At 49.4% G+C, this 13697-nt stretch overlaps 1 protein-coding gene across 15 annotated transcripts in view; it reads left to right on the forward strand.

The window, feature by feature from the left end:
* Positions 1-13697, forward strand: part of DHRSX (dehydrogenase/reductase X-linked) — a 195896-nt gene that overhangs the window by 124935 nt on the left and 57264 nt on the right. For 13 of the 15 annotated variants that reach the window (XM_074392358.1, XM_074392360.1, XM_074392363.1 and 10 more), the window contains 2 exons: positions 2565-2666; positions 13432-13639. In XM_074392358.1, coding sequence (XP_074248459.1) covers positions 2565-2666; positions 13432-13639 — 310 coding nt within the window. The remainder of the gene's footprint in view (positions 1-2564; positions 2667-13431; positions 13640-13697) is intronic. The other 2 variants (XM_074392368.1, XM_074392369.1) reach the window with 1 other exon arrangement.

Below are 13697 nucleotides of genomic sequence, written 5' to 3' on the forward strand. Positions count from 1 at the left end.
GTGACCGGGGGAAGCCAGCACACCCGCAGTCCCCAGCCCCGCAGCTGTATTTCTCAAAGGAAAAGACTGAAAGTACCATTTCCTTTTTCTTGATGGCCTGGTGAGTTGGCACAGACAGGCTTCATTCTCCATGAGGAAGACGCTCTTACACTGTCTTAAAACACACCTTCCAAGAGGAGGTGGAAGGATACGTTTCAGACTTTGGGCTTTGCCTGCCACCTTGGGCTGACTGCTGGCTGTTAACGGTATTTCAGGTGCGCTAGATCAGCCAGACACAACGAAACCTGAACGCCCTGTCTCAGCCTGAGCTCTGTGCTGCAGGAAGCATCATCTCTTATGATCGACGGCCATGCCCACCTCTGTTCTAGGGTCCTGGAACCCAGGGATTGATCTGAGTGTGTTACCAACAGCTAGGCGAGGCTGGGCACGGGGGCTCACGCCTGTCACCCCAGCACTTTGGGAGGCCAAGGTAGGCAGATCACGAGGTCAGGAGTTTGAGACCAGCCTGGCCAACATGGTAAAACCCCGTCTCTACTAAAAACACAAAAATTAGCCGGGTATGGTGGTGCACACGTGTAATCCGAGCTACTCAGGAGGCTGAGGAAGGAGAATCACTTGAACCCATGTATTATACTTTAAGTTCTGAGATACATGTGCAGAGCGTGCAGGTTTGTGACATGGGTGTGCATGTGCCATGGTGGCGGTTTGCTGCATCCATACCCCCGTCACCTACATTAGGTATTTCTCCTAATGCTCTCTCTCCCCAATCTCTGCACCCCCTGCCGTCACTCCCCGAGCCCCCTATCCCTCAGACCCCAGTGTGTGATGCTCCCCTCCCCGTGTCCATGTGTTCTCATTGTTCAACTCCCACTTATGAGTGAGAACATATGGTGTTTGATTTTCTGTTCTTGTGTCAGTTTACTGAGAATGATGGTTTCCAGCTTCACCCATGTCCCTGCGAAGGACACGAACTCGTCCTTTTTGATGGCTGCATAGTATTCCATGGCGTCCATGTGCCACGTTTCCTTTATCCAGTCTGTCCTTGATGGGCATTTGGGTTGGTTCCAAGTCTTTGCTATTGTGAATGGTTCAATAGAGTCTCAATCTGTCCCCCAGGCTGGAGTGAAGTGGTGATCTCAGATCACTGCAACCTCCACCTCCCAGGTTTAAGCAATTCTCCTGCCTTAGCCTCCCGAGTAGTGGATTACAGACACCCGCCACTGCGCCCAGCTAGTTTTTGTAATTTTAGTAGACACAGGGTTTCACCATGTTGGCCAGGCTAGTCTTGAACTCCTGACCTCGTGATCCAACCACCTTGGCCTCCCAAAGTGCTGGGATTATAGGCGTGAACCACCGCGCCTGGCCACAAAACGTCCTTCACACAATTGAGCACATCGCTTTCACAGATGCAGCCCAAATGGGAACTGGGAGAGGAGCTGAAGAGTGGGACGGACACGTTGGATACAAAAGACGTGAACCTTCCTCTCTGCCTGCTTGATGTCACAAAGGTGTCCCTGCGTCTTTCACTCTCTAAAAGAGTCATCTCTAGCCAGACACAGCAGCTCACGCCTGCAGTCCCTCCCTTTGGGAGGCTGACGTGGGAGGCTCACCTGAGCTCAGGCGTTCAGCAGCAGCCAGGGTAACATAGCGAGACCCTGTCTCCAGAAACATCAATGTAACAAAATATAAAATGCCCTCTTTTATTATTCTACTGCAGAAAAAGGAAGTCCTGCCTTCTGAGTCCTTCTGTGCTTCTGTTACATATGCTGTGTAACAAAATAACAGACTCAGAGGCGTGGGAAGGGCTCATACTTACTCCACAGCTTCTGTGCGTCTCACCCGGCCTGGGGTCCTCTCTGGACCTCAGGATCTTCTTCAAAGTTCACGTGGGTATAGGCAGAATCCAGTTCGAGGTTCTGAGTATCGCTCTGGCGTTTGGACAGGGGCTGTTCTCAGCTCTTAAATAGCCCACACCCAGGTTCCGGCCGCAACGTGTTCTCACAAAACATCAGCTCACGTCAAGGTCAGGAGGAGAATGATGTGTCCCACATGCCCTCAAGGGAAGGGGATTATGCAAGAATGTGACTCATGGATGGTGTCCCTAGAGTATGATGTCCTCATCATACCCCGCTGACATGTCCAGTTAACTGTTACTTCCTGGCCAGATGCAGTGGCTCCTGCCTGTAATCCCCGCACTTTGGGAGGCCGAGTGGGGCGGATCACCTGAGGACAGGAGTTTGAGATCATCCTGGCCAACACGATGAAACACTGTCTCTACTCCAAAAAAAAAAAAAAAAAATCAGCTGTGCACGGTAGCATTTGCCTGTAATCCCACCTACCCAGGAGGCGGAGGCAGGAGAATCGCTGAGGCTGCAGTGAGCCGAGATGATGCCACTGCACTGCAGCCCGGGGGACAGAGCAAGAGTCCGTCTCAACAAGAAAAGAAAAAAAAAAAAGTGTCACTTTAGGTCAGATTGAAGTTGACCTGTTTAGAAATTTCGTTATCCTCTGCAACAGGTTTGAAGATAACCAGATATTCTTTGTGCGTGTGTGTCTTTTTCCAGTGGAGTTTTTATACTGTGACCTGGCTTCGATGGCGTCCATCTGGCGGTTTGTCCAGAAGTTCAAGATGAAGAAGATTCCCCTCCATGTGCTGGTTAACAATGGTGAGTCCTGGTGAAATTGCCGCATCCCAGGGGTTAATTAGGATGCAGGCAGGAGCAGGCGAGAGACGCGTTGGAGCAGAATGGGATGGCCGTGGCGGTGACCGCACAGACTCACTGCTTCCCTTCCCCCATAGCGCTGGAGGAGTGTCCCGCACATTAGCATGCGACTTTCGGATAATGGTCAACGTGATGACGTGTTGTGTGGGATTGACACGCTGACCGGCCCACTTTGGCCGAAGTGTATTATGCACATGCCAAGGGTTGGTATTTTCCCAAATGTTGTCTTACAAAATCATCCCCACACTCCGTCAGGAGTCACTCTTAGGGCTCTAGGAGGTCAGTACGGTTTCTCTTCTGATTTTACCCATCACTCTGATCCCCTGCTCAGTCGTTGTCTTTGTTTTCTAAAAGTTACGTGGACCCCTCCACACTTGACACCTCCAGACTAAGTAAATACATAGAGCCGAAGCGCTCAGAAATGCCCCGGAAACACATGTGTGCCGGTAGAATTGAACACATCTCGTTCAGAGCTGGAGACAAAATGGAAATTTAGAGAGGAAATGAATCGTGAAATTAATACGGCGGATGGAACAGACATAAGTGAGCTCATAGACAAAGCACATTCCTTTCAAATACATGAAATATTTATCAAATTAGTGATACTTTACATGGCAGAGAACAAAAAGTCACCACAATGGCCTTGTGATTATCCATGTAATTACTCAATTACCCACATAGAGCATTAAAGATTCTTAATTCTGCAGAATCCCCGTTGCTATCTAAGGCACCATCGTCCCTAGGACAGGGACACGTGTGTAAAGAGGGAGGAAGCGTTATTCTTTCTACGAAAGTTGTAATCCTGGTCTGTGTCCGGCTGCTGAGATGTGGCACCTTCCCTGCAATTTTTTCTCTTTTTGTCTTGATGTGTTTCGTCTTTTTCTATAACATTAATGCGATTGGAGCACATGGGAATAGCATATGAACAACGCTGGGTCTACGGTTGTGTCTCCCACGTGGGGTCAGGACGTGGACATCTCTGGGGCCATTATTCTGTGTCCCACATGGGGATTAGGACGTGGGCATCTTTGGGGCCATTATTCTGTCTCCCACATGGGGATTAGGATGTGGACATCTCTGGGGCCATTATTCTGTCTCCCACATGGGATTAGGATGTGGACATCTCTGGGGCCATTATTCTGTGTCCCACATGGGATCAGGACGTGGACATCTTTGGGGCCACTAGTCTCTTTCACACGTGAATCATGTGGACCTGGATGTTGCTGGGGAAGCAGCAGTGGAGGAAGGGTTTCCGGTGTGCCTACATAAACTGGTTATAAGGAATGTACGAAAGAAATCAGGAACAATAAACTGTGGAAGGCTGCAGGAGGCGTCTGGGGAAGAAGGCTTCTCTATTGCCAGCATGTCCCCAGAGCAGAGTGACCTAGACTCGGGGCCTTCCCCACCGCCATTACACGTGACGGTCCCCTGATCCCACTTTCATTCTGAATCTGTCTTTTTCTCATTCCTTTGTCACCACTGATCTCAGGGTACCCATGGGTGGGGTGTGCGGCTGGTTCCCTACAGACATCTTGGGGTGTGCATTAACTTGCCATAACCACTTGCTCTGCACCTCACATACTTTAGTTGCAGGAAAAATACAATTATAAACCAGATTCTTGATCTCGTGGAGATCGTAGTCTCAAAGGAAGCAAGGTCAATAATGATTCTGTGAAATGTCCCGCCTTAGAGAAAACACTTCTCGCCGTGTGAGAACACAGTCACAGAAAAGACAGAGAAGGCTGCATCCCAGTCACAGCGGTCCCTAGAATTTCCCCGCCGGGGCTGTCCAGGAGATGATCCTGGGAATCCGTGTGTTACAAGAGGGTGGCTTGAAATCACACTGGGTGCTTTCTTCTGTGTATCTTTTTTTTCTACATCATTCAGGAGGTTGGCCTGGCTGCGGCTTCTCTGGGCTCCCTGGAGGTTTATGTGGCTGGTTAAGGACATCCACATTTATCATGTCCCTGGGGTCATTGTTGAGAGGAGCTCAGTTGCAGAGGGTCTCCATTTTTCTTTTTTTTTTTTTTTTTTTTTTTTTTTTTGAGATGGAGTCTTGCTCTGTCTCCAGGCAGGAGTGCAGTGGCGCAATCTCGGCTCAGTGCAACCTCCGCCTCCCAGGTGCAAGTGACTCCCCTGCCTCACGCCCCTGAGTAGCTGCGCCTACAGATGGCCACCACCACGCCCAGCTAATTTTTTCTATTGTAGTACAGTTTGGGTTTTACCATGCCGGCCAGGATGGTCTTGATCTCCTGACCTTGTAATCCACCTGTCTCAGCCTCCCAAAGGGCTGGGATTACAGGCATGAGCCACTGCGCCCAGCCTATATATATATATATATATATATATATATATATATATATATATATTTTTTTAACCTCTCTGGGTTCACTCAGAAGCTTCCAGAAAAGAGCTGGAGACTCCACTCCTGGAGGCTCTGTTGAATACCCATGGCACGTTCTCCACAAGAAGACAGAAAAACAGAGGGGGGGTGTCTCATTGGCAAATCCTGTTGATTCTCTTGGAAAGGCAGCGGAACCACGGAGCTCACAGAGGCTCTTGGCCTTGGACGGGCCTCCTGAGATACCCGGATGCGTCACCGGCCCGTCTCCTGGAGGCTTGATTTAGAGAAGAAGTAAAGGAGTTTTCTCACTTGTCGCGTGAGTGTTTTACACATCAGAATTCATCGTTGCGTGCAGGGGAGAAGGCTGGATTCTACACCGTCGGTGCTAGAAATGGATTCATCACCAGCTCATGTGCTGGAGGCTTGGGCCAGGTGAACCCTGGTTTAGAGAAAAAGTAGATGATGTTTTTTTTTCATTCGTTGCATGACTTGGTTTTTGCATCAGAATTCATCTTCGCTGTGTGCAAATGAGATTGCTGGATTCTATGTTATATTGCTGGGGTCAACATCTGGGAGTAGCTTCCACTTACAGGCAGCCTCGGAAGGACTCCAGCAGTGCTACTTTTCGTGTCTAAGAAGCTGGCAGAGGGTCTGCAGATTTCCCCTGCACCAGGGCTCTCTGCCCTCCAGGTCATCGTAGGTGTTAGGACCCACCCGCACAGCAGGCGGTGAGTGCCAGGGAAGAGAGCAAGGCTGCCTCTGTGCTGACAGCTGCTCCCCACTGCTCTCAGCAGCACCTGAACTCCACCTCGGGTCACAGCAGCGGCAGCGTTTGATTCTCACCAGAGCACAAAGGCTACTGTGAACTGTGCATTGCAGGGATCCAGGCTGTGCGCTCCTTATGAGAATGCAGTGCCCGATGCTCTGTCACTGTCTCCCATCACCCCCATATGGGACTGTCTAGTCAGGAAAACAAGCTCAGGGCTCCCAGTGACTCTACGTGATGGTGAGTTGCAGAATTATTATGTAGTGCAATGTAATAATAAAAGACATAAAATGCATAATCAATGTCATGCCCTCGAATCATTCTGGAACCATCCACACCCCACCACACACACACCTCCACCATCTCTCTTCACAAAATTGTCTTTCACTGACCGGGCGCAGTGGATCATGCCTGCAATCCCAGCACTTTGGGAGGCCAAGATGGGCGGATCACGAGGTCAGGAGTTCGAGACCAGCTTGGTCAACATGGCAAAACTCCGTCTCTACTAAAAATATGAAAAGTAGCCTGGCGTGGTGGTGGGTGCCTGTAATCCCAGCTACTTAGGAGGCTGAGGCAGGAGAATCACTTGAATCCAGGAGGTGGAGGTTGCAGCCAGCCAAGATCATGCCACTGCACTCCAGCCTGGGTGACAGAGCAAGACTCCATCTCAAAAAAAAAAAAAAAAAAAAAAAAAGAGAAAAGAAATGTCTTTCACAAAACTGGTGCCTGATGCCAAAAAGGTTGGGAACCACTGCCCTGAACTGTTTCCCCGGAATCTTCCCTCCAGAACTGCTGCTAATCAATCACAAACCTCAAGCCTCATGGGAAACAGCCCCAGCTGAGCCCCACAACAGTGACGTCCAGGGCAAGAAGGAGGCACACTCTGTGCTTTTCTTGTGTTGTCGTTAGAGAGAGCAGTCAAGGTTTTGCAAACATTAAATGATTCGGACGTAGAACAGTTTTTTTTTTCATTTGCTAGTGGGTTGAAATAGAACCCGACCGCCTCTGTCTGGCTGCTGTAGGAGGCTCAGAGGGAATGTGATGATTTATCACGTGCAAGAATAAATCAATAAGAGACCTCCCTCACAGCTGGTATTTATGGTTTATTCACTTCAAAACTGTATTTATCTAGCTTCCCATCCCCATGTCTGAAAATTGATAGATTTTTAATAACTGCAGAGGATTTATAGATTTATCCTTGTCAGACATCTTCCCATAACTCAAATGGATGTATTTCTTTCCGAGGTAAAGAATTACTAAGCATTATTTTCCCTACCACCAAAGAAATACGTCCATGCTACAGGGTGACCCTGAAAACCAACAGTGATTGATTTTTGCTTGGCCAGAGACTTTCAGGCTCTGTTTTTGGTACAGTTCTTCATTCACTCATTCACTCACTCATTCATTCATTCATTCAAATGAATGAATTAATGAATTTGAATGAAGGAAGGAATGCAAAGGAATGAATTCAAAGGAATGAACAAATGAATTCAAATGAATGAACGTATATGAATGAATGAATGCAAAGAAATGTATATAAATGAGTGACTTCAAAGGAATTAATAAATGAATTCAAACTCATGAACAAAGGAATGAATGCAAATGAGTGAATTCAAAGGAATGAATTCAAAAAGGAATGAATGAAATCAAAGGAATGACTGAATTCCAAGGAAGGAAGGAATTTGAAGGAATGAATGAATTCAAATGAGTGAATAAATTGAAATGAATGAGTGAATTCAAATGAGTGAATGAATTCAAATGAGTGAAGAAATGAATTCAAAGGAACAAATGAATTCTAAAGGAACGAATGAATTCGAAGGAATGAATGAATGAATTCAAAGGAGGGAATTCAAATGATGCCGGTGAATGAATGAAATCAAATGAATGAATGTATCTGATGAGTGCATTCAGATGAGTAGATGGGCACAGAGCACCTAGAAGCCCCGTGAGAGTGAAGGGAGTGCGTTTCAGGGGAGGCCCAGGCGTGGAAGTTGGCATCCACAGAAGGCTGAGGTGCCATGGAGACCGTGCTCACTGAGGACCCACTGTCTGCTGGGCAGACAGGTGAGCGGGTGTCTCCTGGGTTAGGCGCCTGGCATCTTCCATGTGAATCAGGCTCTGCGGCCATCTCAGGAAGACAGCGTCACCTCGCTGCCCGTGCGTGCTCTCTGCCAGAGCTGCTCCCCTTTGGGTACGGCAGGTTTCTGTTGTGTAATGACTTCCTCTGCCTCTCCTGGGGCGTCTCTTCTGAGCAGAAGGCATTTGGATGTTCTTTTTGTGCCGGTGGTGGTGGCACCAGGGGGTGTGGCCTGCTGTGGCTCCATGCCCAGCGGTTCCCTGCCCGGGAAGGGTGGATGGTCAGGATGCCTCCTTCCCATGGCCCTGCTGAGATGCTAGGGGGTGGGTGGATGAGCCGCGCTTTCTCAGTGACTCCTTGCTTTTCTCGTCTCTCTTTCTCTGTGTCTCTGAGTCTGCCGCTCTCTGTGACTCCGTCTCCTCCTCTGTCTGTCACTCTGCCATTCCCCCTCTCCACCGCTACCCTGTCTCAGTTTTCCTCTGCCTTTCGGGTTTTCTGTCTGTCGGTCTCTCTGTCCTCAAGCCCCTCCGTCACCCGCTTCTTCTGTGTGTTTTGCCGTCGCAGCCTCCCTCCTGCCGCCCTCCTCCCTGCCTTCTCTCTCCCTCTCTCCCTTCTCCCTCCCCTTTTCCTCCTTTCTCCTCTCTCTCCTCTCTCCCTCCCTCCCTCTCTCCTCTCCCTCCCTCTTCCCCCCTTCCTCCCTCTCTCCGTTTCCCTCCCCGACTCTTCCTCTCCTCTATCTCCTTTCTCTTGCTGTGTCTCCCCCCGCCCCGTGTCTCCTCTGTCGCTTACCCTCCTCCTCTCTCCCCCTCTCCCTCTCTTTCTCTGCCCCTGTCCCTCTGTTTTTCTATCTCCTTCTGTTTCTTCCCTCTCCTGTCTCCCTCTCCTCGTGGAGCTCCGTCTCTCCCCACTCCCTCGCCAGCTCTCTGTCTCTGTCGCCGTCTCTTCTCTGCCCGCCCTCTCTGGCCCTGCTCCCTCTCTGTCTGTCTGTCTCTGTCTGTTTCTCTCTCACTGTCCTGTCATCCACACCACTCTGCTTTCTCCTCCCAGCAGAGAACTCTCGCTTACCCTCCCCTGTTCCAGACACGCCTCACCCGGGTTCACTGCATGAGGCACAACATGGGATTGTCCCCACGAGCGTGCAGTCCCCCGTAAATACCGTCAGGCGCGCAGATCCCCGAACGACAAGGCCTTCTTCATCACCCACCTTGCAGTGGGCAGAGGGCGCTGCCGACCCTCCGTGCTTGCCCCTAGCGGGTGCATCCCATACGGAGACGTGGCCACAGTGTTTGTTCGTTCCTTAGACAAACCGCGATGACACATCAGTGTATTTGCTAACGATGACACATTGAGCACCAGGATCCCGGAAACCGCCACTCAGGAATGTATCCATGGAACCAAAACCCACTGGTTCCCCAAAAACTATTGAAGTTTTTAAAAATGGGCAAACGATTGTTATTATTGTCATTTTATTGTACTTTATCGAGACAGACCCTCGCTCCGTCGCCCAGGCTGGAGTGCAGTGACGCTCTCTCTTCTCACTGCAACCTCTGCCTCCCAGGAAAAAAAAAACAAAAACAGGCGAATGAAATGTATGGTGTTAGAAGCTAGAGTCGTACTGACCTCATGGGAATGTGATAATTAATTTGGGGTTAAAAAATGGCTTACGGGGTGCAGATGTGGGAGGCGCTTACCTGAGAGGGGGGACTGCTCGAATTATGTGATTCCACTAACATTTCCCTAATGATCTGTATACCTTTTTTTTTTTTTTTTTTTTTTAAGTGGAGTCTGTCTCTGTCACCCAGTGGCACGATCTTTGCTCACTGCAACCTCCACCTCCCGGATTCAAGCAATTCTCCTGCCTCAGGCTCCTGAGTAGCTGGAACTACAGGTGCGCACCACCATGCCCTGCTAACATTTTGTATTTTTACTAAAAACGGGATTTCACCATGTTGGTCAGGCTGGTCTCGAACTCCTGACCTCGTGAGCTGCCCGCCTGGGCCTCCTAAAGTGCTGGGATTGCAGGCGTGAGCCACTGCACCTGGCCAGTGCACTGTAATTATACATTCCTTTGATTTAAAAGTAAAACAAAAATGACAAAAATAAATTTTTTTTACAAATAAATATATATTTATAAAATAAATATTTTATGAATAAATAAAAATTGTAGATACAGAAAAAAACATGATTATGGAAAATTTAAAACACACACAAAAGCTCGTAGGCTCTGAATTTGCAGTGGATTGTGTAGCTAGTCCTGAGTCCTGCGTTTCTGACTTCGCCCCATCCGTCCCTCCTCTGGGCCGCCATGATTGCTTCCTAGGCCATGGTCATGGCCTCCGAACAGGCACCCAGGCACCCATCCAGTCGCTCTAGCTGGCACCAATCTGGTCTTTCATAGGAAGAGGAAAAATAATACATAAAGCCATTGGCAAAGAACTCAACAACTAAATTCTCCTTCAGCACAGGTCAAACTTTGGAGTTGGATGTGCTGACTAGAAAGATCCCGACGACACTGGTCTAAAGTACGCGTGCATGGCCGGCCATGGTGCCTCACACCCGTAATCCCAGCTCTTTGGGAGGCCGAGGTGGACGGATCACTTGGGGTCAGGAGTTCGAGACCAGACTGGCCAACATAGAGAAACCCCATCTCTACTAAAATGTAGCTGAGCGTGGTGATGCATACCTGTCATCCCATCTACTGGGGAGGCTGAGACAGGAGAATTGCTTGAACCTGGGAGAAGGAGGTTGCTGTGAGCCGAGATTGCGCCGTGGCACTCCAGCCTGGGCAGCAGGAGCTGAACTCCGTCTCAACAACAACAAAACAGATGGAAAGAGCAGACAGAAATTCATGACTGCACATTCTCACTTAGACCTGGAAAGTACACACCAGGCACTCATGGACACAAAGGTGGGAAGAACAGGCCGGGCGCGGTGGCTCACGCCTGTGATCCCAGCACTTTTGGAGGCCGAGGTGGGCGGATCACCTGAGGTCGGGAGTTCGAGACCAGCCTGGCCAACATGATGAAACCCCGTCTCTACTGAAAATACAAAAAATTAGCTGTGCGTGGTGGCGGGGACCTGTAATCCCAGCTACTCAGGAGGTCGAGGCAGGAGAATCACCTGAACCCTCCCTGGAGGAGGAGGTTGCAGTGAGCCGAGATCGCACCATTGCACTCCAGCCTGGGCAATGAGAGCAAAATTCTGTCTCAAAAATAAATAAATAATACATACATATATACATATATGCAGATACGCATCATGTATACACGTGTGTATACATATGGATATACAGGCATACATGCAAAGTCAGGTTCATGTGCATGCAGTGTTTTCTTTTACATATATGTGAAAGGTACAAATGGATAGGCATTTGAAAATGCACCTGTGCATGCAAAGACGTGAACACACATACGTACATGCAAACACCCATCCCTGTAAGTGTATAGCTTTCAGTGAATCGTGCATACATGCAGTCACACACCCAAGTGCATGACAGTATAAACACGTTCACAAATACATATGCATGTGTCTATGAATATGTCTGCATGCATTTACATGATACAGAATTCCTGATCCACACCGTGCCTCTGTATACATAGCCACATCATGCATGTACATACATATACGTATCTACATATACACATTTGCATTAATACCCAAGCAAGCTGGTCTGCTCTCAGTACAAGACAGTATGGTTCCTGCGTGTTTCTAGAATGAGTCATCTTTGAGGTCATGTCCCCACGGCAAGGACGTCAGGGCAGGCACTCAGCCAGGCTTTGCCTGACAGGGGTGGGGCGTTCTGCGTCTGGGAGATAGAATCGGTCAAGCACAGAGCCTCCAGTGGTAATTATGTTTACAGAATCATGGCCAGCGGGACTGCCCTGTGATCTGTGGTGAGGATCAGCCATGTTTATACTGAGGTCAGCATTTCCCAGAGGACGTCTGAGCAATTTGTTTGTGGGACATTCTGAAGAGGGACTGCCATAGCAGCGATTCTTTTTTTTTTTTTTTAATCAAATGTGTTTTATTTTTTTATTATACGTTAAGTTCTGGGGTACGTGTGCAGATCATGCAGGATTGTTAGACGGGTACACGCATGTCATGGTGGTTTGCTGCCTCCATCCCACCATCATCTACAACAGGGATTTCTCCTAATGCTCTCCCTCCCCAATCCCCCTACCCCCTGCTCTCCCTCCCCAATCCCCCTACCCCCTGCTCTCCCTCCCCGATCCCCCTACTCCCTGCTCTCCCTCCCCAATCCCCCCACCCCCGGCTATCCCTCCCCTAGCCCCCAACCCCACGACCCGCCCCAGTGTGTGACGCTCCCCTCCCTGTGTCCGTGTGTTCTCATTGTTCAACACCCACTTATGAGTGAGAACGTGCGGTGTTTGGTTTTCTGTTCTTGTGTCAGTTTGCTGAGAATGACGGTTTCCAGATTCACCCATGTCCCTGAAAAGGACAGGAACTCATCGTTTTTCATGGCTGCATGGTATTCCATGGTGTCTATGTGCCACATTTTCTTTATCCAGTCTATCACGGATGGGCATTTGGGTTGGTTCCCAGTCTTTGCTGTTGTGAACAGTGCTGCCATATTCTTGTCCAGATTTTTATTTTTGGAGACAGGATCTCTGTCGCCCAGGCTGCAGGGCAATGGCTTAGTCTCAGCTTACTGCAACCTCCGCCTCTTGGGCTCAAGCAGTCCTCCCACCTCAGCCTCTCGAGTAGCTGGGACTACAGACGAGCACCACCATGGCCAGCTAATTTTTTGCATTTTTGGTACAGAAAGTGTTTCAGTATGTTGCCCAGGCTGGTCTCGAACTGCTGACCTCAAGCAATCTGCCCTTCTCACTTGCCCAAAGGCTGGGATTACATGTGTGAGCCACCACACCCAGCCACCCAGAATTATTGTCCAGGGGAACCCATTTGGTGACTTCGAAGATTTTCACTCTCTCTGTGTGTGTGTGTGTTACTGTATTATCATAGTGGCTTTTTCTTTTTTGAGAGAGTTTTGCTCTTGTTGCCCAGGCTGGAGTGCAGTGGTGCAATCTCAGCTCACCACAACCTCCGCCTCCTGGATTTAAGCTATTCTCTCGCCTCAGCCTTCCAAGTAGCTGGGATTACAGGCATGTGCCACCATGCATGGCTAATTTTTGTATTTTTAAGTAGAGACGGGGTTTGTCCATGTTAGTCAGGCTGGCCTCGAACTCCCAACCTCAGGTGATCCGCCCACCTCAGAAAGTGCTGGGGTACAGGCGTGAGCCCCTGCACCCTGCTGTGAATATTATTTTTAAACTCAAGGCATAGAGATGCAGAGATGGAAAGCAGGGACGGACTTCACTGATCTAGAATGTTCCTCACCACATGGAAAACAGGAAGCAGAGGCTCAGGAGGAAGACCCGGCAGCCAGCTCTAGACCCCACCCTCTGACGTCCTGGGACATTTGTGCATCCCCGGAATCCGTCAGTGAGATTTCTCCACTATCTCCGCCATCTAACTCCCTCTGATATTCCCTCTTGTGCAGCTGGGGTGATGATGGTCCCTCAGAGGAAAACCAGAGATGGATTCGAGGAACATTTCGGCCTGAACTACCTGGGGCACTTCCTGCTCACCAACCTTCTCCTGGATACCCTGCGAGAATCAGGGTCCCCGGGCCACAGTGCAAGGGTGGTCACTGTCTCCTCCGCCACCCATTACGTTGCTGAGCTGAACATGGACGACCTTCAGAGCAGGTGGGTGCACCGTGTGAATAATCATAACAGCGTCTGTCCTTGGGGGGTTAAAGGTTAC

This window comes from Saimiri boliviensis, chromosome Y (assembly GCF_048565385.1).
Source record: "Saimiri boliviensis isolate mSaiBol1 chromosome Y, mSaiBol1.pri, whole genome shotgun sequence".
Lineage (NCBI taxonomy): Eukaryota > Metazoa > Chordata > Mammalia > Primates > Cebidae > Saimiri > Saimiri boliviensis.